Raw genomic sequence first — 25,251 nt, 5'->3', positions numbered from 1 at the left:
ACTCATGGAATTCTCCAGGCCAGAATACTGGAGTGGGTAGCTGTTCCCTTTTCCAGGGGATCTTCCCAACCCAGGGATTAAACCCATGTCTCCTGCATTGCAGGCAGATTCTTTACCATCTGAGCCACCACGAAAACCCAAGAATACTGGAGTGGGTAGCCTATCCCTTCTCCAGGGGAATCTTCCCGACCCAGGAATCGAACCGGGGTCTCCTGCACTGCAGGTGGATTCTTTACCAACTGAGTTATCAGGAAGCCCATAAGGCTTGTTTAGTTATTAGGAAACTATGTCTTTGTCTCTCAACCTCTGTTCTCACAGTGAAAACTGGTACCTGAGCTGCCAGTGCTGAGCTGAGCAAAGCCCCAGACACACCTGTGCTGTGATCCCACTTTCTGCCATCACAGTCCAGCCCCTCCTGAAGCCGCCTTTTCCCAGGACGCAGGGCGCTCGGCCGCCAGATGCAGGATCAGAACCCAGGCTGGCGGGTGTTCAATTGGGAGAAATCCCCTAGGGAGCCCCTTCTCTGCAGGACAACTGGCCTGGGGGTGTCCACGGCCTCAGAGGGGCTTCTAAGGAGACCACCCCATATGCCACAGGTGGCTCCAGCACGGTCATCCCTGGCAAACAAGGCCCACCTCCTGCAAAGTCCCCAGATGCCACACGCGCCAAGGTTACCTGTCGACATGCTCTCCCCGGGGGACACACCGTCCAGCACGGGATGCTCTGAGGACTGTGGGCTGGAGGCGGCGAGGCTGACAGTGGGCGGCTGGGGCGGCGGCAGGGTGGGCCTCTGCCGGGGCTTCGGGGTGGGCCGCGACTTGCTTAGGGCGCCCGTGAAGCCAGAGGGGGAGGCCAGTGGGGGTGCCGGGGCTGCGGGGGAGAGCTGGCCCGATGCCAGGGAGTAGCCCGGGGGATAGCTGAGTCCGTAGGGCGATGGGGTGCTGGGGGGCGTGGGGGACAGGCTGAGTGGGGATGGCTGGCCGGCAGGCTGCTCAGGCAGGGGCCCTGGCTGGCCGAAGGGGACCTTGGGTGGAATGGGTGCCAGCTTCTTGGAAACTGAAAGACGAATCAGCACACAGGGTTGTTAAGTGGCACTCACCATCCATCCATGTGGCTGTGAGCACCTTTTCCTGACCCCTCACCACCAGTGCCTCCACGCCCAGCTCCTGGCACTCTGAGGGCAGCTGATGCCATTTTAAAAAATTCACCTAGAACTACAGGTTTTCCTATCTGCCCACATGTTCACTAATGTCTCCTCCTTTTCTCTTGATTCCTGCTGTAATTGGCGCGCGCGCATGCGTGCGCACACACACACACACATCCCACCCCCAGGCAGCGGATGAGTTCAGGGTCCTTCCATCGCTTCACAGTGGTACAAGTATCAGGGTTGCTCGGAGAAGGTGGGAGTTGAGGATGCACTGTCCAGGAGGGAACGACTAGAGATGAACCTGGACACTGGACCCTGGACAAAGCGACCGTCCTTGGGGCAGGAAGCTCTTCTGGCTGAACCTCCAGTGGCTCTGGGATGCCATAACAGAGACCTCTGACCCAGTCCTCCGGCCACAGAGGCCCAGAGCCTCCATCACTCAGTCTGTCTTTTCCCTATTCTTGCCCTCAGTCCCCTGTACTTGCCCTGGAGGTGTTTACCCTTTAAGAATCCCAGGTGTAGATGTGGACAGATCTGCATCGTTCTAGGTGTACCACTGCCCTGACTCCTCTGCACTGCCCTCTTTTTTACTTTTTTCCTTCTTTTTACTTTTTTTTGATTCAGAATCTTAGTTCCCCGATGACAAAGGATTGAACCCATCCACCTGCAGTGGAAGCAGAGTCCTAACCACCAGACCCCGGGGTAAGTCTCCACACTGCCCTCTTTTATTTATTTAGTCATGAGGGTGGCCATGACGTACCTTTCCGGAGGGTGTGAGGGCTCTGGTCCGCAGGTGGCTGGCCCGGACTCGTGCCTGACTGTGCCCCGGGCTGTGAGCCTGCACTGGGTGTCCCCTGGCTAGAACCCGGACTTCCCTTCTGCCCTGATCCTGGAGAAAGTTCTTTGCTTTTAGAAGCACTGTAACACAAGAGAGTTATAAAACAGAGTCAGTCCCTGAACTCAGGCAGCTTCAGCATCAGAATCATGAACTGAATTTATGTTCTCTGGGCAGGCGTGGTCCTCCCAGACCTTCTTAAGGCCTTCAAAGATGCCTGTGGAGGTGACCAGCCCCTCCTGGGGGCTCTGAAGGCCTGAGCTCCACTCCCATCTCCAGGTGGCCCCCTTACGGCCAGCGCCCTTTTCCTGGCCTTGGCCCTCTCCCCAGCAGACCATTCCAGGAAGTCTCCTCTTTGTCAGTTTCCTCCTCCCCACAGCAGCCCCTGCTTCCTGCTGACCTCTCTCTCCCCTCCTGCATCCTGAAACAGAATCAAAGCCCATGATTCCATGGCCAGGGTCGGCAACCCCTTGCCCTCTCTGGTGGAGCCATCAGCAACCACCCCATCCAGGGTCATCTCCAGCCCCTGCCAACTCTGTCATTTTCCATCTCACATGGAAAATACTTTCTATACATTAAAGAAAAAAAAAAAAAATCCTGCAACCCCTTCACTTAGGGATTGGTATCTGTGTGCATGTGTGCACACACACAAGTGCATACAAAGACTGGCTTGAAAGGTTCAGATTTCCAAAGTCGCCAAAATTTTTCCAATTCCTAACAGAATGCACAGTGGGCCTGGTGAAGTGGCTTTCCTAATTTTCTGAATTGTTTAGAACAGAGAGAAACAGCCAAGGGGTCTGTGCAACCCCGCTTGTAGAATTCCCTCCCTCTGACCATGCCCCTCTCAAAGGGGGTTGTGGGGGGGGGGTCCTCCCCTGCGCCCCTGGGGACCAGTGACCCCGTGCCGGCTCAGATCACACTTTCCATTTTTGGAGGGACAAGGCCCTTTCTCCATAAAATCTCATGGAACCAGCACTGGAAGGAGCAGGCTCTCCAACTCTTTTCTTCCTCCACGAGAATGAAATGCATGATCTTGTCACCTCCATTCTTTACCTGACTTGCTCCCATTTTAGCAGTAAAAATGGCCCCTATTCATCTAAAGGAGGAGGAGTGGAGAGGAGAACCACTGAAATTCTCAACTTCGATAGAGGTAACAAGCTGTACCAGTACAGGAGGGGACAGAGGAGCTGGGAACTCAGCTTCCTCGCCTGCTTTGGCAAGCTGCCACCTTACACATGCACCTGGGATGCTATTCTCAAAAAGCCTGGACCCCCTCTGATCACACAGGGGCTATGAATCCCTACCTGCTGCCAGCATGAAGCAGAAGCCAAACCAGGATGCTTAGAAAGGGGACGGGGGACATGACCGACTGCACGAGGCTCTGAGCGTGTGCAGCAAACCCGAAACCCCTCATCCACGTGCACTGCAAGCTAGCCTACCCGGGGGGTCGGGTGGGGGGCCAGCGCCCCGGACTTACCTGGTCCGTTCAGCCGCAGGCTGGAGGCCGAGGCCGGATGGAGAGAGCGCGGGCACCATGGGGCCCTCCGGGGACTGCTCCGGGAGGGGCGACGGCAGGGGCGGGGCGAGCTCAGCGGGCGGGGCGGGGGGCTGCATGGCAGGCGGGGCGCAGGATGCCTTCCGGCCGGCCGAGGAGCCTCTTCGAGCCACCCACGACGTGTCCATAACCCTCACGCCCATGCTGGCCGGGGACACAGAGACACCCAGGCTTAGCCTCACGCCCAGGGCGCCGGGCTCCCGCCCCCACGAAGCGGCCAGCAGCGCAGCCCCGAGCATCTCTTGGACCAAGGAAGCGAGGCGGCGGCCGTGTTCCGCGGAGCATCCCGCAGCTCCAGGCTGGGGCGGCCTGGGCACCGCTGGCCTTAGGACCGCGGCGTGCCCGACAAGCTCCCCGGAACCCAAGCTTCCCTCAGAGCAGAGAGCGGCTTCGCTGGGGGGGGTCACCCACTCCTCCCAAGTGGAGGGTGGACGCGGGGGAGGGGGGAGGGCAGCATCAGACTAGAAGAGAGCACCGACCAGCAGGGACACCTGAACATCCATCCTTCTTTTTGTCACCTGGGGGTCCAGAAGCACAGGACCGACTCAGGACTCCCGGGCCAGCCCCAGGACGCTGGCTGGCTTACAACCTCTGCAAGGTCTACAGAGCAGGGCGGGGCTGATCATGCTCTGGTCAGTCCCCGCCCCCCCGATTCCACTTCAAGAAGGGGGGACACAGCTCTGAGTACATCGGCCAAAGCAACCAGACACGCACATTCACCCCTGCAGAGCTCGCTAAGGCACCGCTCGCTATTCCCATGGATGCACGTGGCCTCATGGCTACCCGAGGATACTGTACCTTTGGATTTTCCTAAGGCTGCAGGGACAGAAACACACAGACATTAGTGTGGCAAACACTGCGCCTGCCTCCGGACACACAGCGGCTCTCTGTCAGGGTCAGGGGCTAAGCCTGGGGCTTCCACTGAGCCTTGAAATTGTTTGCTTAGTCCGTCTCTCCAGTTAGTGACTTTTCTGTCTGCACAGGTGAAGAGCATCCTACCAAGCGCACTGGTGAATAAAGACAGAAGCTGAAGAGCTGACACTGGTGCTTGCGGTAGGGGTTGGGGGCATGTCACAAGGAAGGAAAAAAATCCACAGAAGCAGCCATCTGCTCTTTTCTAAGTTATATGATTTAGAAGGTGGTCAATATCCTTTCCTCTGGTCTAGGAGGTGACTGGTGCCATGATACGTAGTCAAAGCCTTCACTGACTATGGCAAGAGCTAAAACTGCCAGTGTTAAGGGAGACAGATGTTCATGCAGGGAGAACACTGGGCAGTCCCCCGTCTCCACTGGGGATAAGCAGAGGGTTGCCCCTTGCTGTCACCCACGCTGGCCAGGAGCACTGAGCTGCCACACCGTGACGGTCTGCCCACCTTGCAGAGGTGCAGCAAGATTCAAACCAAAGCTTCAAGGTCGGGGATGGGTTGTAGCAGGTGGGATGTGGTCCTTTACGAAAATGTGTGAGGAGGGAGCCTCCATGAGAGGCACAGAGGACCATGGTGCTACAGCCATGCACACAGAAAGGGACACCTTCTGACACACGTTCCCCTGGGGAGAGCGGAGGGAGACCCCCCGGAGGGGAGACACCCACCACCACCACCACCACCACCACGCCGCCCGTCTAGTGTCACTGTTAACACATTACTGACCGGGGCATTTTTGCAGAAGCTAACGCTTGTGGTGTTAATACCTCTCTGGTCAATAATGTGTTAATAGTTCTCTTCTCCAAGGCATTTTGGGGGCAGCTGGTCTCTCTCTGGGATCCACTACCCACCAGCCTGCAAGTCATCTTGGCTCTGAGGACCCCCCACCAATAAACAGGCACCTTCTACAGGGGATCCAGTCACCCCCGGAGGCCACTTAAAACTCTGCAGCAGGGTCCAGTGGCATCCCCTGGTATTTAAAGTAAGCTGGGGGCAAGCAGCAAACTGTGCTCTTTGGGCTTCTAAATTTATCAGGATGAAAGAGAGCAAAAAGCGTAACATTCCACTTGGGGAAGCGAACCGACGCCACTTTGTTGCAATGGTTGGTGATGCTGTTCCCTGTGGTTCCTAGAAGAGCCCTAAAGGAGGGCGGTCTCATACTCGCGGGTTTTCTTTCTTATCACACTCTCTTTCACTTTGAAAGACCTTCCCCATTTGAGACGGGAGGTGTGGGCTTTGGGATCAGGGCTGGTGGGGGGACACCGTCTACTATCAACCGCATCTCCCAGCACCATGGACCCTGACATCAGGATACCTGGTGATCCCCTGGTTCACCAAGGGGAGGACGCAGAGGGGGGACCAATGAGACCCACTAAATCGCAGCAGCAAAGCGTCAGCAACCAAGAATCAAGAGGTGAATGTACGCTTCTGCTTTCATAAACAGCTAAGCCGCCTGCCATCACAACTCTCCCAGCTGAAGTGACTGTTGTGGGGCAGGCAGCATGCCCTGTGCCCAGGAAACAGGCATCAAAGGTTCACAGATGTCTTCAAAAGGCAACAAAAATCTTTATAGACCAATGAATCACAATGGCAAGAGCGACAGTCTTGGAGGCGTCAAAGCATGTTTACCTTCAGAGGCTAATGGAAATTTGCTTGAAACATTGGCAGGCTGAAGTGTCTGAACGTCTAGCTAGAACTCCACCCAAAGACAAAATTTATAAAATTGCTTAGCATGTTGCCAAGAGCAAGGGAGCTACTCAGAGGTAGAAGAATACAACCAGAAGGTCACAGAAGCAAGTCACAAGTTTCTGCTCATTGTTCTGTTACACAAAGAATAGTCGCAAGAATCAAATAACTTTGTGTTGTTTTAAAAAAACACCAGATTCAATCCATCGAAAACAACCAACTCCCTTAGAAACTTCACAGATACCCACATCGCTTATGGATATCAAAGATTCCCCACAGCCACTGCTTCCAGTGAGAATGAGAAGAACTTGGTTTTCAGATCCCTTTATAATTGAATCAAGGCAGAGGCGAGAAGCCAGAGGCCACAAAGAACACCCAAGAAGCAAAAGGTTTGGAGAGCAATTAGCAGAAAGCAGGATGACGTGGCAAGAGTCCAGGAGGGGACCCGTTCAGAGTCCTCATCTGCTCCCCCTTGGGATTCATATGGGGCAGAATGGCTGGCAAGGTAGCTCCACTGACAGCTACTCTTCCCTGCTTCACTCCTCCTAGCCTACTGGGACCTCGTATTGCAGAGTAGCTTATCCTAAGCTAGGCTTTTCTGGTGAATCAGAAGCTTGAGAATGTGCCTGCCAATGCAGGAAACCCAAGTTTGACCCCTGGGTCAGGAAGATCCCCTGGAGAAGGGAATGGCTACCCACTCCAGTATTCTTGCCTGGAGAATCCCAAGGACAGAGGAGCCTGGCAGGCTACAGTCCATGGGGTCACAAAGAGTTGGACATAACTAGGTGACTAACACTTCACACTATAACCTGGCAGGCCACACAGGGAAAAGATAAGATGCAGGACCTTAAAAATTAGGAGACAAAGGCCTGCCCCAGGAAAAAAAAATCTGAAAGTTAGAGATTTCAGCATAAGAATAGGTGTCTACAGAAAGAATACATTTATCACTGAGAACAGAAGTTTGCTCTGGACCGTTCCAAGTCATGAGCTGTCAGGGGTTGGCAGCTATATATCTTTTTGACCTCTGTAGGATAGATATCCAGAGAGGGCACTGGCACCCACTCCAGTACTCTTGCCTGGAAAATCCCACAGGTGGAGGAGCCTGGTAGGCTGCAGTCCATGGGGTTGCTAAGAGTCAGACACGACTGAGCAACTTCACTTTCACTTTTCACTTTCATGCACTGGAGAAGGAAATGGCAACCCACTCCAGTGTTCTTGCCTGGAGAATCCCAGGGATGGGGGAGCCTGGTGGGCTGCCATCTATGGGGTTGCACAGAGTTGGACACGACTGAAGCGACTTAGCAGCAGCAGGAGCAGGATAGACATCTGTCATGCTGTTTTTATTTTTGGCCACATCATGTGGCATGCAGGATCTTAGTTCCCCAACAAGGGATCAAACCCACGACCCCTGCAGTGGAAATGTGGAGTCTTGACCACTGGGTCACCAGGGAAGTCCCCGTCATGCTGTTTTTGAATCCTGGTCAGGAACGGTCTTACCCAGAGATGTTGGCCAGTATATGGATTTGCCGTCTATGGGGTCACACAGAGTCGGACACGACTGAAGTGACTTACAGTATTACGGTATATGGATTTGAGGTATTTAAGTATACAGAGGTCGGATAGGCTTTGATTTTTCATCTAGAGATTGGTTACATTTGGAATCATTGGAAAAGACCCTAATGCTAGGAAAGATTGAAGGCAGGAGGACAAGGTGGGACAGAGAATGAGATGGCTGGATGGCATCACCGACTCAATGAACATGAGTTTGAGCAAACTCCGGGAGATGGTGAAGGATAGGGAGGCCTGGTGTGCTGCAGTCCATGGGGTCGCAAAGAGTCGGACATGACTGAGCAACTGAACAACAAGAAGTCTATACTGATCTGGAAGGTTTTGATTTTTGTTCTGAAGATCAGTTACATTTGGCAAATACTTGCTGAGAGAAAGGAAGCAAGAAAGCCTAGTATCTTCCCGAAAATCCACAGGAGCTTTGGGAGTTCCTGGACCATTTAAGATGAACTTGGAGGCTGGGCAGCAGTGGCATGGTAGGTGCCAACATGAGAGATGAGTAAGAAGGATCCTAAAGATCCTGGCTCAGCCTTGCCCACACTCCCCCAGGAAGGCCAGAATCAAGTATTTCTAGCTCCTCTAGGGATCATTCCTCTCCTAAATGCGTAACAAAGTTTCTTCACCTCCCCAGGACAAATAACAGCCGGAGGCACCAGGCAACATTTCACAGATCTGGTCTCAGCACCCACAAATGTGTGAATCCAGGAAATGTGGAAGCAGAGGTGGGGCCTGGGCCAAGAACACACCTCTTGAAGGCTGAGCTGACAATCCAAGCCTCAAATATGAGTCAAAGTTTCCATGGTACCCAGAACCTTAAGTTCTGTCTGAAGAAAAATTCCTGCACCCCCTCACCACCCCACAACCCTGTTCAGAGTAGCTGCATTTGGGGTTCTCCATCTTTCTACTTGGTCTTCAGAGGACCCCAGTATCCACAATCACAAAAACAAGCTCCTTGGAACACGAGTTCTATCTCGTGACAACAGGCTTTTTGATGTAATAAACTTGGGAAAGGATGCCACAGCCCGCTGTGAAGATACGTGACAGATCACAGCATGTAAAAGACCCCACAAACTCATACATTCAGGAAAGTGGCTTCAATGTGTTGAATCATGTGTCTCAGAAACTCACGAGACCCGGGTGTCTATCTCCTCCCCGCTGCCCCAACATAACGAAGCATCATGGAACCTGTGCTCCATAGAGCACCTCAGGTCGCTTCTGAACTTCTTCTTACACGTGCTTATTCCAAATCACAGGCTTCCCTGGTGGCTCAGGGGTACAGAATCTGCCTGCCAGTGCAGGAGACATGGGTTCCATCCCTGGGTCAGGAAGATCCCCTGGAGGAGGAAATGGCAACCCATTCCAGTATTCTTGTCTGGGAAATTCCAAGGACAGAGGAGCCTCGTGGGCTATTGTCCACAGGGTCGCAAAGAGTCGGATATGCCTTAGCAACTTAACAACAACATTCCAAATTACAGTACCTCCAGGCTAAGGTCTCTGTGTGGACATACTCATGGATTCAGGTGTTGCTGTCAGCTGGCCTGGTGAGGCCCTCTGAGGCTCAGAAGTGATATTGCTACAGGCACATCAAGTAGGACTGGAAAGAGCAGCTACACAGAGCCGCATGGGGTGCGCGACCTCAGTGTCCTTTTCTTTTTTTGGCACACTGCATGGCATGTGGGATCTCAGTTCCCTGACCAGGGATTGAACCTGCACCCCCCTGCATGGAAGCTCTGAGTCCTAACCTAAACTGACAACCTAACTTGACTACCAGAGAAGCCCCCAGTGTCCTTTTTCTTCTCTCTTTTTTTTAAAAGCTTGTTCTGATTCTCTTTTGTTGCATAACAAACTACCCTCAAAATTTAGTAGCTTATCAATCCAGGCCACAAATCCACAATTCTGACAGAACTTGGCAGCGTCAGCTCGACTAATCCACACAGCACTAGCTGAGGTGGCTTGACTTATGTAGTTTTAGCCTGTATACCCCTAAGCTCCAGCAGCACCTGTGAAACTGCCTGCAGACCCTGGGGTCCCAGAGAGATGGCTCTCTAGCCACAGAAATCCTGACGACCCTGGCTCTTTATATTCAGAAGACCATACTATAGGGGCCAGTGGACACTGAATGCCCTGAGGTGCCACAGTGACAACTTTCTCATAGAGGTCATCTGGATGGCTTTTCAGAGGGGACTGGGAGTCAGACGAGGTGTGGCCGAGAAGACGGGGAGTCCAGCTCTGATGCAGAGACATCTGGGAGCGAAGAACCACAACTGACCCTCCAGGGTATCCCCCCAGCTAGAGACGCCTCACACAGGAACCAAATTGCTTAAAAACCACGTTTAAAAGACAAATTCCAAAGCATTTGCTGGCATCAAGAATGAGGTGACAGGGCCACTTAGACTGCTGCTGGGTAAGTGCAGCCTTCCTGTCATTCATCTCAGTCAACCTCTCCCTCCCCCAAAGCTGAGACAGGGCCGCGAGCTCATACCCATCCTTTTTGTAAAACTCCAGCATCATGTTATCCGTGGCCACACTGAGGGGCCGGCGGGCCTGCTCAGGCTGGCGCCGGTCGGCGGGGTCCATGTCCGGGGAGGGCATCGAGCTGTAGTTGGCATTGTGGTTCACGTGCACTGGACTCCCGTAATTGCCCGTGATGTTGAACTCTATCTCTGTGGGCAAGACAGAATAGATACACGTGGTCTGTGGTTGGCCAAGCCATTCCTGGGCAGGAGGGAAACCAGCAGAGAAACGGCCACTCTTTTATATGTCACCCCTGAAAATCTCATCCCATGGTTCAGTGTTAGATCATCTGTTGATATTAACTCATCTTATTATATTTCATGGTGCTCACCTAGCATGTAATAGAAGAGGGACTTAATAAAGCACTTTTTCATCTGTGATTCACAAAACAAATTCAGTCAAACAGGGACAGATAGGTATTTTCTTTACGAAAAAAAAAAAAGGCAGAATCATCTATCTCAATCCTCACATTTAAGACTGAAATAAATGCCAGAGCGGTCTAAATCAAATCAGGAAAGAGGTCAAAGTCCACTCTCAACAGTGTTATCTGATATTGTTGAAGTGCTAGCCAATGGAATTAGTCAAGAAAAGAAAATAACAGGCAATATTACTATCTGTAGACAATGATGATGAGATGTTTTTTCAGAAAAACAAAGAGAAAAAAAAATTACAGGATTAGAAACAGAAAGAGATCTCACTTAAGACTGCGGGCTCTCAAATGGAGTCTCATCTCATCCCCTCCTGACTACAGCCGATTTATCTGCAGTGCTCATGAGCTCAGCCACAGAACCTACAGAGTTTTACCTTGAACTCCTACCTCCTTTGTTTCTTTATCCTGATTTCCTACCACTGGCCAAAGGTGGTATGCACAGGGGGCTTAAAAACAAAACAACACACACACACACACACACACACACCCCTTTGGCCAGTGGCACTCAATTTCAAAGATTCAGAACTCACAGCAACCTCCCGTTCCCCCTAGAAGCCTACTCCCACATCAGCTGCTGCCACGTACCCCCGGGGAAGAACCAGTCTGCGTGCTGGATGATGGGCTCGATGATCCCGACGATCTGCAGCGAGACCGTGGTCATCATCTCCGTGATGTTCCTGAGGGCACAGGGCAGAGGAGGGCAGGGGAGGTGAGCAGCCGAGGCAGGGAGGGAGCCCTAGACCAGAAGCCTGCACACCTGGGTCTGAGAGCGTGTGTCCTCTTGGGGAGGCCACTTCACCTTTCTGAACCTCTCCCCACGTCTACAGAATGGAGACATCCCCAGAAGTCCTCCATACAGGAGATGAGTGAATAACACACACGAAATCGCCAAGTCTAAGGACTGATTCTCACAACCATCAGACTCATCCTTTCCCAGCTCTGTTCTCTTTGTCAAGACAGCACTCTGTCCTTCTGTATCCCAATGCTGGGATGCGCTCTCCACAGAGGGCCCCGGGGCCTAGAGGAGCTTGCCAGACTTGATGCTGACCCAGATGAGCTCAGAAAAGACCTTGGCTACAGGCCTGGCTCTGAGACTATCAACAGGAACTATCTGAAGAATTCTGGGCCTCCTCCTGAGTCTAAAGAAGGACCAGCTCAAGACAGGCATATGACCTGACACATAAATTAGGCTAGTGGTTATCTGGGGCCCTGACCATCCCACCCAGGCCCCCACAGCCCCGCCGTGTGACCTACATACCCCTTCTTCCCTGGACTCACCCTTCTGCTTGTGGCCACAGCAGGTTGGGTCCTAAAACAATGGCCATGTTACTGGGTGTCATCTTGTTGACATCTTGGTATTCTGAGAGCTTGGATAAAAACTTGATCAAGTATCTGAAAGGAAGTGAGAAAGGCCAGGTTTTATGAGGGCTTGATACCAGCCATGATCCCCTAACACCAGCTGGAAACATCTCTTGCTGATTAGAAGACTCATACATCCTACAATATAATCAAGATGTGTCATGTGTCAGGACACAAGAATGCTCCAAAAACAGACAGAGCTCTTCCTGGGCTAGTTGTCAATGTCTGCTTCAACAAACTGGCCAGAAAAAAATTCTCCATCTTTCCTTTTGACTCAGTGCGTAATGCCAGAAATTCCCTCCTTCTTTTCAAACCTCTGTCACCTCCTGTCTTCCCTGTGTGCAGAGGTGAGAAGTGGTGTGTAGGTGTCACTAGTGGGGACATTCTCATGCTAGGAGCAGTGTCTCAGTGGGGCTATGAGAGCCAATGAAGAAAACGTTAGACCTAGACTTAGCATGTGGCCCAGCAATTCCACTCCTAGAGAAATACATCCACACAAAAACGTGGACACAAATGTTCCCAGCAGCATTATTCATCATAGCTGAAAAGGACAGACCACCAAATATCCGTTAAGGGATGAACAGATGAATAAAACGTAGTCCCATTCATATAGTGGAGTAGTACTCAGCCCTCAAAAGCAATGAAATACTGACACACGCTACTGCATGGATGAACCTCGGAAACGTGATGCCCATGGGGAAAAGCCAGACACAGAGACCCCGGGGTGAATGACTCCATCTGTATGAAAGGCCCGGCGCAGGCAAGTCGACAGAGACAGAACATAGGTGAGAGTTTGCCAGGGGCTGGGTAAGCAGAAATGGGGAGTGACTGCTGATGGGAACAGTATTTCTTTGTGTGGTGATGAAAATGTTTTCAAATTACACAGTGGTCATAGCTGCACAACTCTGCAGATTTACAAAGACCCACTTAATTGCACACTTTTAAAAGGGGACACTGGCATATGAATGGTTATGCCAATAAAGCTATTATTTAAAAAAAAAAAAATCAGTGAGTGAGTAGCTGTGCACAAATGAAGCGTAAAAAGAGCTCTCCCAAACCATACCAAACCTGCCTGATCCCACACAGGCCCCAGACCCCAGAGCCCATCTCTTCCCGGGCTCTTGGTTATATAGACAGTGGGTCCAGCCCCATGCTGCCTGGACCACAGCGAAGCGGCTCCTTCAGCAACTGTTGCCCACAGAGCACAAAGACCCTAAGCTGCTGATGGGCCACCTCCACCCGCATCCTGCCGCATCACACCCTCCAAGAGGCCACACATGCCTGGACCAGGACATGGGGCCTGAGCTGAGCACGGTCAGTCCACAGTCTAGCCAGTGGCCTAGCATCAGTTGAGAGTCATTCTTGCTCTTGATCTGATTCTTGCTTGTGGGATGCTCTCTTTCAATTTTGTATATATTTAACACTTTAAGCATTTTACAGTGTGCAGTTCACTAGCATTACTTTCCATTGTGATGCAACTATCACCACCATCCATCCCCAGAATTTTTCAACACCCCAAACTAAAACTTGACACCCATGAAATGACAGCCCACCTGCTGCTCCTGACCCCTCCCCCTTACCCTAGCCACCATTCTACATTCTGGCAACCACCATTCTACTCTCCATCTTTATGAATTGACTACTGTATGTACTGCTTTTTAGTGGAATTGTTCAGAATTTCCCCTTTTGTGTTTGGCTTCTTTCCCATTTAGCATACAGCCTTCAAGGTTCATCCATATTGTAGCAAGAATGAGAATGTCTCTTCTATTTGAGGCTGAATACTGCGTTGTATGTACTTTTTGTTCACCTATATTTATCCATTGCTGGACACGTGGGCTGTTTCCACCTCTTGATTATTGTGAATAATGCTGGCATGAGCGTAGGTGTACAAAGTCAAGTCCCTACTTTCAGATCTTTTGGAAATACACCCGGAAGTGGAATTGCTGGGTCATACAGGAATCCTATGTTTGTCTGAGGATCCGCCATGAGAAGTCACTCCTGGGATTTTTAACAGGAAAACAGAAATAATCAGGCAGATGGCAGTAGGAGCCGAAGCTGAAAATATGCATCTAAGTAAGCTCCAAGGAGGACGAGGGGCGGGCCAGGAGCGATGCTGGTGCAAAGTGATGAGGAAGCAGAAAGTGGAAAAGAGTGTAAGCCCGGGAGGGAAAAGATGTGCAGAGCAGTGGGAAGTGAAACCCGGGTGAGGGTGAGAAAAGTACGAGACAGACACATGGAAAATTTCTTGTGACAAGTGGAAACCAGAGAACATTCTCCAGCCTCTTCTTCCTGAAGCCTGGCTCCAGGACACAACTGTCAAATCCAGCCCAGGGTCTGGTCAGCGTCGCCCCTGGGATCCACAGGTACCTATCTTTACAATAAACCCCAGTATCTGAAAGCAGCCTGCATTCATCCTTGCTCCTTGCAAACCAAAGAACTGCACCAGCCAACAGCTGGTCAGGTGGCCTGCAGCATCTCACAGCCCCATACAGTCTGCTTCCTCATCTGCAGGATGGTAATTCACAACCTCCCAGGATTGCTTGAAGTTGAAAAGAGACCCTGCATGTTAAATATACTTTGGACACTGTGTAACGCCAAGCTTGCCAGTGACTACGCCTTTTGGCCCAGAAACGTGTGTGTGAGGCTTAAATAACCTTGACCCGGCGTCTCTATCGTCCACTCACCGGATGTTGTTATGATTGGCTTTGGGCAACTTCTCACACGCATTCCACAGTGCCTGGAGCCTCTTGTCCTGGTCCTGGATGCTGGAAAATTAACAGGAAAAGCCAGTGACTGAGTACGGATCAATGAAGTCTTACTGGCACTCAGACTCACAGCCATCGAAATATTTGAGAAAAAGAAACCAGCCATTGTCAGTGACCATATCAGTAAACTATTATCATTCATATCTTTGGTTCTTACTATTTCCCCCTCGATAATCTTTCGGTCTTGCCTGTGCTGTTTTAACAAAACTTCCCCTGCACACATCACGTGGCCCCGGTCAATGTGTACCGGGGCAGCAGGTGAGGGCAGAGGACAGACGCCTGCACCTGAGTGGGCAGGGCTGTGATGTCATCGGGAGGTTAGATCCGGCACAGAACAGGACACCAGAAACAGGTCAACTCCACCCTCACACCACCATGGCAGCCAACTGGCCAGTCCCACAGACAGTTTGATGCACATTAAGCTTCTCGGCATGTGGAATATAACAGATGCTCGATAAACACCTTCTGAACAAGTAAACGACATGAACTCATATTGACATAAGGATATCTGACCCTTGAAGACACAACTCAGAGATGGATAGTTTCCACAACCAAAGGATTCTCCATTCTACAGAGAGACTTGCTCAAAGGGTTTCTTTATTGCTAGATCTTCTAAGGATTAAAAGAGATTACTGAAAGATCTATATATATATAATTTATTTTTGTTAGGCCTACATTTTTAAATATACATTTTTATGAAAACCTACATCAAGGTTTACAGGGTTGGAAGACCTTACGCTCAAAGAACCTTTTAACAAGAAAAACTGAAAAGCAAACACCACCGGGAGGCTCAGCTCTGACCCCCTGACTCAAGACCCAAGGTAGGGAATGGCCATCGCAGGGCCCCCAGAAGTCCCTGCTTCCATCCTGACCAAGGCGAGAAAAACTCCCTTTTCTGCTCATCAATCCTCTTTAAGGTCAAAGGGCAGATGCTGCCAAGGTCTTTCCTTCAGTAAAAAATCAACATCCATATGGGACTTCCCTAGTGGTCCAGTGGTTAAGACTACACACTCTCAATGCAGGGGGCACAGGTTGATCCGTATTCAGGGAACTAAGGGCCCACAAGCTGAGCACAGCAAAAAAAAAAAATCGACACTCACATACTGAGGGTCTCTGGTGTATCAGGCAGTGTCGCAGGGGTTAGGGAGTGGGAGGCAGTCAGAAGAGACGGTCATCCCTCCCTGCTCCCCATCAGCTCACAATCCAACCAGCCACACCAACACAGCCTTGAATTTGATCAGTCCCTGCAGAGAACCCGGGGGATGAGGCAGACCCTGACTGCCAGCTGCTGGGCACCAGTTGTCAGGAAGGAGGCCTCTCTGAGGTGACCTTCAGAGTGGGACCCAGAGAGTCAGAAGGAACCTATGAGGTAGAGGTTTTGGGGAACCAAAACCTGTCGCGTGGCAGGGAATGGCCAGCGTGAAGGGGTGGGGGGCCGTCTGAGTGGCGACGGGAGCCCGGAGCCTCCCTGAGTCTTCTTGAAGGCCCAGCTGGGGCTCTGGGCCACTCTGGTGGCTCCAGCCTGTGATCCGCACCCTGGGACCTGGCTCTCCAGGCACATGTACAAGCCTCTCCCCATGACACACACCAAGATACAGACTCGCTGGATCCCAGGCGGCACACTTGCAGTTTCAATTAAGGCTCCACATAAACCACACCCACAGGACACACAGAGACCTGCCATACTCACTTGGAAGCCTGAATCCACTCGTCGTAGAGTTCAAAGGTCATCAGAGGTTCTGGTAGCTCCCGGAGGTAAGACTTGAGAGCTCCTGGACGTGAACACCGTACAGGCTGTGAGCCGCCAGGACGTGGCAGACACGTGCTACCAGCCAGCATCACCATGGGGGGCACATTTGGGGAAGGTTCCCCGACCCTCGTGACCAGGTCATATGGTGGGGGCCACATGCCTGGATCCAAGGCTCTGGTGTGGCTGTGAGGGCCTCCCCTCTCGTGTTACCACCATCACCTCCTCCTTCCTTCAAGGGCACAAGCAACCAGGCCTAAAGTGGGGCCCTGAGTGGACATGCCCGGAGCACGGCGGGGAGCCAGGGGCTCAAGTGTCCCTGACACATGGCTGTACATCCTCCACGCCCATCCCTTCCCCCGGAGCCCCTCCAGCTGCGAGGCCTACCTGCGATGGCGTGGGGGTCCGCCGAGCACTCCTGTACATCCACCACACAGCAATCCAGGGCCGCCTTGAGCTTCTTCAGCTTGGAGGCAGACGGGGCTACTCGGAAGAGGCCCTGCCAACAGGACAGGGGTCAGCAGACAGCCTGCACCCTGAGGGCACAACAGCGAGACCGATGGCCGGCAGTCTCCCCACCCTCTTCCTCCACGATCTCCCAGGGGCCTCCTTCCCATCACCATGTGTCAACACTGGGACAGCAGGACCTGGGCCTCATCCCTGGCTGTGGCCTCAGCACCTAGGGCAGGGTGACCCGGTGTTCTGGTTCAGCACGTACTTGATTAAACGAACCTTGGGCACTTCGAGGTCCCGTCCTTGTGTATTTAGGATATATTTTGGAAAAACAAAAACACTAATTTGAAAAGATACACGTACCCCCATGTCCACAGCAGCATTATTTACAATTACCAGGACATGGAAGCAACCTGTCCATCAGCAGATGAATGGATTTAAAAAGATATGGTAAGTCTATAAAATGGAATACTGCTCAGCCATAAAAATGAATGAAAATTTTGCCATTTGCAGCAACATGAATGGACCTAGAGGCTATCATACTAAATGAAGTAAGACAGAAGGAGAAATATTGTATGACATCCCTTATATGTGAAATCTAAAAAGAAATGATACAAATGAGCTTCCTTACAAAACAGAACCAGATTCACAGACTTAGAGAACAAACTTACGGAACTGATGGTTGCCAGGGGAAGGATAGGAGGAAGGGACAGTTCAGGAACTGGGATGGACATGTACACATTGCTATATTTAAACTGGGTAATCAACAAGGACCTACTGTATAGCACATGGAACTCAACTCAATGTTATGTGGCAGTCCTGGATGTGAGGGGTGTTTGGGGGACAATGGATACATTTGTATGTACGGTTGAGTCTCTTTGCTGTTCATCTGAAACTATCACAGCATTGTTAATTGGCTATACCCCAATACAAAATAAAAAGTTTTTAAAAAATGGGGAAAGAAAAGGCCCCATTCACCTCCCTCCATAAAACTTTCCCTCAGGGACTAAAAAGACCTCATTTTTCATTGGTATTATACATGAAAATACCTGGCATTTAAAACAGGGTCAAAAAAACCTGTTTTGAATAAATCAGGCTTATTTGACAGACACTACACTTATCTGCTCCATAAGCTCATAAGCCCCCATCTCACTCTTTTATACTTTGCTTAGTAATAAATACCATAGATAAATATTGATTGGTTGATCAGATCACAGGAAAGTGGAATCATGAATTTTAAATTGCCTGCATAAGAAACTAAAGATGAGGTCCCAGGAGACCACTGACACAGCAATAAAAACAATGGTTGCCAACGTCTCATAGGATTCTTTTTTTAACGGAGTGCTTTCTAATGTCTGTATCAGTTTTCAGGATGTCTATAAAAAAAGTTATGATCTAAAGGTTAAAAGGTCTATCTTTTAAATTAGGGAGAGAGGAGGTGGAGAATGGGGTGGAAGAGAAGGAGGAGAAAGCCCCAATCTCATTACATATGCAGATAGGAGGGCCAGAGCGGGGCTATAACGTGCTCAGGGTGAGGGTATCATGTCCCACAATCCTCCACTGTCCCTGGAGAGTGAAGGCTCATGGGAGAAGCAGGCCCAGTTTGAGGACAGGGGGCTTGTACTGCGTCTTCCCAGGTTTGGGTTTGTGGGGCCGGGTGAGGATGGTAACGGAGGAGGAGAGACCCCGGAGGCTCCATCTGCGGGCGAGGAGACCCGCTCACGGCCAAGCTCAGCTGCACCCAGACGCACCTCCTCCTGCATCCCGCATTCCAGCAGCATTGTCACGCACGCCTCGATGGGGAAGGCGATCTCCCGGCCGCTGATCGTGAGGTGCTCCTCCAGGGGCTTCCCAAAGGAAGGCTTCTCCACCCAGGCCTCTGGGGTGTGGGGGTTGCAGGTGGAGCAAGAGAGGGGTCAGCACAGGTCACCCCCGCGGGAACCTTCCTTTCCTCCGGTCACACTGCTTCTCCTAAGTGTCCCAGGGACACGGAGCAGTGGACGTGGAAGCATTGTCCAACAATGTCCATGGAAGCACTGTCCAACTGCAGCATCTCCATTCCTGCAGTTTCGGGGGATGACGGGGAGGAACTGGGGGAGGCGGTGGAAGCCTGCCCGCTGTGAGCAGAGCTGCTGGGCTTTCTGTTACACACACACCTCCACACACACCCATGCACACCCGCCTCATCCCCGCTGGGGTAGTGTGTGTATAGTGTGTACACGTGCTCTGCTTTCCTGCCGCTGGTCAAGGTGCCTGCAGGCGGAGGCCCAGGGCTCATGTGAAGGCAGCCCTGCTGGGGGAGGAGCAGGCGAGCCAAGCACAGGGCCCTGGCAGGCTCCCCGCCCTCCCCGCCCCAGGCAAGCGTGGCACTCACCCTGTTGTGCTTTTATCTGAGGCAACACGGCCTGCAGGAGTGTCAGGGACTTCCTGTGGTACTCGGCCTGCACTTCGATGAGCTGAGGGAACACAAGGAGAAGCATCAGCCTTTGCCGGAGGATGGAGGGCATGGGCTGCCACACCATCGGGGTGCCCTGCCCCCTCCTCCACACATCTGCAATGACGGGCATTCGTCCCCTCAGCCTCTGCAGCAGAGGGGTGAGCATAAAAGGAAGTTTTGGAGGTGGGAGACTCGGGGAGGAGGTGAAGGGGACTCTCCAGAGGTGAGCCTGCCTTCACTGCCACCCCAGCTGGGGAGCACCATGCCCCCAGTTCTCACAGCAAAAGGCACCGAAGGGGTGCAACAATGAAAAGGCTGTAACAGAGAACACATTCAGAAATCCAGGTGCCCATGAGAGGGTGCTCAATGTCGTGAGCCTCAATGTATCTTGATTCCCCCCAAGAAGAGTTCAAGATACAACTGGTGGGAAAACATGTGCTCGATCCACAATCCTCTTCCACCTTGGGAGGCAAATCTGCTTTATCGTGATGTGATTCAAAGGACAAGGTCCTGCAAGATGCTCTGTTCTGCCCCTCCCACTACTGAAAAAGCTGCTGAAATGGTAAAAACAGCAGAGGAAAAGCAGTGAATAGCTGGCACTTCATTTATTTTCTAAATCTCTCCCCGCTCCAAAAAAAAAAGAAAATTGGGCATGTAGGAGGAAACGGAGAGAGAGGCACTTTGCTCAAAGTCTGGTGTGATGAGTAGCTATTATCCCCAAGGAAAACTAAAAGGGAATCTTTTCTTAAGTCATAGCGTTGAAATAAGTGGTACCCAAAGACAATTAGGTAGTCCAATAATGCTTGGAATGTCAACAATCATTTGTTTTAGATTTTTTTAAATGAAATATTATCTTCACAAATAAAACCAATGGAATAGACTTGAAAAGAATCCTACTATTTCAAAGTAAACATTTCAAGTTGGAAGGAATATGTATCAGCTCTCTCTCACGGGGGAAGAAACTCTGGACTTCTTGGCCATTGATGCTGAGCACGCAGGGGAGCACTGACTACCCCCAGTTCCGCCCCACGCTTATCAAAGCATCCAGCTTCTCAGGATTCCTCTTCTCTCCTCCCTTTATCTTCTTTCCCCGTCTTTGTATCACTTCCTTGACCCTAAAGAGAAACTTTGAGTTTTATTCCCAACGTTATTTTTCATTTCAGGGTCCTAATTATTTGGGCCAGATGATTCAAGTGTGGATGACTCAGATCCTGTGTCTCTACTCTGTAAATCTGCTCCCATAGAGGAGAGGCAGTAAACAGGCATCAGCCCTCATTTACCAACTTGTCATCATCTGGGACAACAAAAATCTCCATTAATAACCAACAGATGCTGGGGTGCAGCTAGCTGCTTCTTCCCAAGTTGCTTCCTGATGACAGATTCAGGTTTTGCAACCCTGGCCCCGCTGACATCTGGGGCTGGATCACCCTGTCGTGGGAGCCACCGTCCTGTGCACTGTGGGATGCTTAGCAACAAACCTGACCTCCACCCTCTGAGTGCCTGTAGCACCTCCCCTGATAGTGACGGCCAAAAACATCTCTGCTAAGTGACTTCAGTTGTGTCCGACACTTTGCGACCCTATGGACTGTAGCCCTCCAGGCTCCTCTGTCCATGGAATTCTCCAGGCAAGAGTATTGGAGTGGGTTGCTGTGCAGGGGATCTTCCTGACCCAGGGATCGACCCTGCGTCTTTTAAGTCTCCTGCGGTGGCATGCAGGATCTTTACCGCTAGTGCCACCTGGGAAGCCCCCCTCAAATGTCTCCAGACACAGCCAATCATCTGCTGGGAGATGACAGAATCACCCCTGGTTGAGAACCACTGCCATAGATCAGAGGTACAAACATCTTCATGGGTGAGGCTGAATTTTATTCTTGGGGTTTTGGAGAAATCCATACAAAGGTGACTAGAAGGCAGGATTTATTCACAGGTAGGACAGTCAAAGCCCCACCTGTTCTCAGGACATGCTTGACAGATCCTCGATTCGAGGCCCACGTTCCTTCCCGTCCCCACTGTGACACCTGCTAACAGACACCAAGCTGCCTCACCTTTCTGGACGCTTACCGTCTGAAAGTAGTTTGCATAGTCGATTTCTTTGGCCACAAAACTGTACATGTCAGCTGACAGCTGGTCCTGTGGGGGCAAAACACAGAAGGATAGAGAGTAGGAATCCACACATCAGGGGAAAGAACCGTAACCGTGGTTTAACCTCATTTTTCATAATACTGGGCAGATTACAAACTTTGCCTGTGGACACTCCATTTCCCAACCATGGCTCTAAAGGATGACTAAGTGGGGAAAGAACACCTATGCCAGTGTTTTCCTGGGGCTTTTAACGTGGGCCACGTGGAGAGTTAGGAAAGCTGATGCAGGGGAATGACGCGCAAATTGCTTCCTCGCATCTCTGCGGCGCGCCCTGCTGTGTGCAGCAGCCCCGCCAGGCACACGCTGTGCTTCTGCTTGCCGCCCCTGCCGCTTCTTCCCCTGATGACACTACTGCCTTGCTCCCTTCATCTCAGTTCTGATTGGCTGATCATCAGGAAAAGAGAGGCAAACACACCAAGTCGAGGGAAGCTGGTTAAGACAGGTGGGCAGGGGACGGATCGCTGATTCCAAACCTGGCGGAAAAAAAAAAACCTGGACTCATCCAATATCATACACGAATCTCAGTGTGAAAAGCCCTTCACCACTCAGCTGCCCGAGGGGCTGAGAATAGTGGCTGAATGCTGTGTCTGGATCATGTTCCCTCCGAGGTCAGTGGTCAGTTTCACTGAAACGCCCCCAGCACAGTGCAGAAGTGCATTCGAGTGGATGTAGACTCTGTCACACTAACCGTATCTGTGAGCATGTCACATTCTCTAAACATGTTTGTACAAGTCACGTGATCTCTGACATCCCTCCCTGCTTGGTAGCCTTTGAGGCAGAGCCTCAGAAGAGGTGCTGAGTTAAGAGAAAAAGTATCTATCACGTTCAGGTTGGAGTAAATAGGAAAACATCACCCCAATGCTTATAGCAGCGCTATTTCCAATTGCCAAGATATGGAAGCAGCCCAAGTGTCCACTGACAGATGAACAGATAAAGAAGTTGTAGTGTACAGACAATGGAATACTACTCAATCATAAAAAATAAAATAAAATCTTGCCATGTGTAACAATGGATGGACCTAGAGGGTATTATGCTGAGTGAAATAAGTCAGAGAAAGACAAATACCTCATGATTTCATATATGCAATCTAAAATGCAAAACAAAACAAAAACACACTCATAGATTCATAGAACAAACAGTAGTTATCATAAGGGGAGGGGATGGGGGGATGGGAAAAATAGATGAGGGAGATTAAGAGGCACAAACCTTCAGTTTACTTAATAATTAAGCAACAGGGATGTAACATACAGCATAAGGCAGACAGTTAATTATACTGCAATAACTTTGCATGGGGACAGATGGTTACTAGATTCATCATGGTGATCATTTCATAATCTATGCAAATATCAAGTCATCATGTACCACACCACATACAAACATGGTATTGTATGTTGACTATATCTCAATAAAAAGGAAAAAAGCACAGGAAAGCTGACCCGAATGCTGAAGGAATTACAGCAGACAACTGCATAATTCAGGAAGAGTCTGATATACACGGAACCTCAGGCATTCTGCACAGACCCCGATAACCTCAGCAGCCCCTCCAGCTGCTGATCGAACTGTCCTCTGTGAGCAGGGGAATGGGAGGAGTAATCTGTTTCCTTTTCCAGTATCCTCAACAGGCAAGCGTCCTTAAAGCGTTCTTGCATACAAGATGATAGAACCAAGACACCAATTTCACATGACCAGCTACCAAAAGTTCAAGGTATTTTTCCCAAAGAATAAAATGGGCTCTAGGACCACCTGCCTCAGGTCCCCACCACTTCAGGACCACCTGCCCCAGGTCCCCACCACTTCAGGACCACCTGCCCCAGGTCCCCACCACTTCAGCATCCTTTACAGTGAATGCCTCCGGGAGGCTGCTGGACCTGTCAAGGTACTAGAGAAAGTGGTTTTGTTGGAACTCAACCTCGCCTGCCATGGCCCCAGCAGCCTTGGTCTAGAAGCATCCGTCACCAGCCTGACAAGCGTGAGGGAGATAGTTCAAGTCAGGGGAAGACAAAGGGTGGGGTGATCAAAAAAAAAAAAAACTCGGTAGACAGAGGTAAGGGAGGGAGCCTTGGGAAGGACTAAATGCCACGTCAGTTCAGGTCAGTGCAATCGCTCAGTTGTGTCCGATTCTTTGCAACCCCATGAACTGCAGCATGCCACTGTCCATCACCAACTCCCAGAGCTTGCTTAAACTCATGTCTATTGATGCCACATCAAATCACCTTCAACCATTCAGCAGACGATCTCTGTAAAGCCAGCTGAACGGAGTATGCCCTCGGGAACATGAAGGTATTTTTCTGAAGGTACAATCACATCACTGTCTTATAAAGTTAACAATATAGATTCCAAGTAAGCCACACAAGTGAGAAATAAAAGCAGAAACTCTAAACCAAATTTTCATTTGTCTAAATAAAATATTTATAATTTAATATTATAAATATTTTATTCATAAACATTATCGATATAATTTAATATTTAAATAAAGTATAGGGAGCCCCTACACTTCTGCTGAGTTTTTCCTCCTGGAGTACTACCAAGTTCTTACAGTGAACAGCAGAGAAAAGTCCTCTCTCGTTTTTCCCAAGGGGAAGGGAAAAGATTGCCATTTTGAAATGCACTGGAGCATTCTACCCTTAACAAGACCTAACCTTAGGAGCATTTTGCTTTTATTCCTGGCTGTGCCATGCTGCTTGTGGGATCTTAGTTCACCAACCAGGGACTGAGCAAGGGACCACAACAGTGAAAGTACCAAGTCCTAACCACCGGACCGCCAGGAAACTTCAAGGATAAATCATTTTATCCCAGTAGAACCTGCTGGGATGCTTTCGAATTGTGGTGCTGCAGAAGACTCTTGAGAGTCCCTTGGACAGCAAGGAGATCAAACCAGTCAACCTCAAAGGAAATCAACTGTGAATAGTCATTGGAAGGACTGATGCTGAAGCTCCAATACTTTGGCCACCCGATGTGAAGAGCCAACTCATTGGAAAAGGCCCTGATGCTGGGAACGATTGAAGGCAACAGGGGAAGGGGTCAGCAAAGGATGAGATGGTTGGAGATGGCATCATCAACTCAATGGACGTGAATCTGAGCAAACTCCAGGAGACAGTAAAGGACAGAGGAGCCTGTTGGGCTGCAATCCATGGGGTTGCGAAGAGTCAGACATAACTTAGCGACTGAGCAACCACAACCTGCTGGAGTTATATCAGAGCCCTGCTGAACACTTGCTTTTAGCAGACTCTAGCCTCCCTCACATTGAGAAAGAGAATTAATCAGCTCCAGCATCCTCTAGCCATCCTGTCCTACCAAACACAAAAACTGAGAAGCTGGAAACAGAACGAAAGGCAAGAGAGAAGCACCAAAGTTCACGGTGCAGGGTCACAGGCACACCCACAGGCGCAGCCCAGTCACAGGGTTGCAGGGGCTTCCCCCGCTCCCACACCTGACCGCCACATCACCACACGCCTGCGCACCACAGGTCCCTTTACCCAATCCTTCATGTTCACCTTTGGACAAAAATTGCAAGGTATACTAAAAGGCAAAAACGTAGTTTGAAGAAACTGAACGAGCATCAGAACCAGAGTCAGAGGTGTCAAGAATGTTGAAATTATTGGGCCAGGAATTTTTTTTTTAATATGATGAATACCGAAAGCCTCAGCTCTTAGGGTTCGTCCTGGGCTCTTTAGACATGCCAGCTGACAAGC

The 25,251-nt window shown here is 50.5% G+C and overlaps 1 protein-coding gene across 3 annotated transcripts in view; it reads right to left on the bottom strand.

Moving 5' to 3' along the window:
* ARHGAP44 (Rho GTPase activating protein 44) overlaps positions 1-25,251 on the bottom strand; it is a 119,765-nt gene that overhangs the window by 4,677 nt on the left and 89,837 nt on the right. For 2 of the 3 annotated variants that reach the window (XM_061391119.1, XM_061391121.1), the window contains exons 8-20: positions 21,479-21,547; positions 19,355-19,436; positions 18,732-18,859; positions 16,915-17,026; positions 16,471-16,552; positions 14,700-14,780; positions 11,935-12,048; positions 11,242-11,333; positions 10,195-10,375; positions 4,336-4,353; positions 3,460-3,681; positions 1,908-2,065; positions 676-1,056 (exon numbers count right to left, since the gene is read on the bottom strand). In XM_061391119.1, the coding sequence (XP_061247103.1) occupies positions 676-1,056; positions 1,908-2,065; positions 3,460-3,681; positions 4,336-4,353; positions 10,195-10,375; positions 11,242-11,333; positions 11,935-12,048; positions 14,700-14,780; positions 16,471-16,552; positions 16,915-17,026; positions 18,732-18,859; positions 19,355-19,436; positions 21,479-21,547 (1,720 nt within the window). The remainder of the gene's footprint in view (positions 1-675; positions 1,057-1,907; positions 2,066-3,459; positions 3,682-4,335; positions 4,354-10,194; positions 10,376-11,241; positions 11,334-11,934; positions 12,049-14,699; positions 14,781-16,470; positions 16,553-16,914; positions 17,027-18,731; positions 18,860-19,354; positions 19,437-21,478; positions 21,548-25,251) is intronic. The other variant, XM_061391120.1, reaches the window with a different exon arrangement.

The sequence above is a fragment of the Bos javanicus genome, chromosome 19, assembly GCF_032452875.1.
Source record: "Bos javanicus breed banteng chromosome 19, ARS-OSU_banteng_1.0, whole genome shotgun sequence".
Taxonomy (NCBI): Eukaryota; Metazoa; Chordata; class Mammalia; order Artiodactyla; family Bovidae; genus Bos; species Bos javanicus.
The sequence above is the reverse complement of the archived record's forward strand: the minus strand, read 5'-3'. Positions and strand labels throughout refer to the sequence as shown.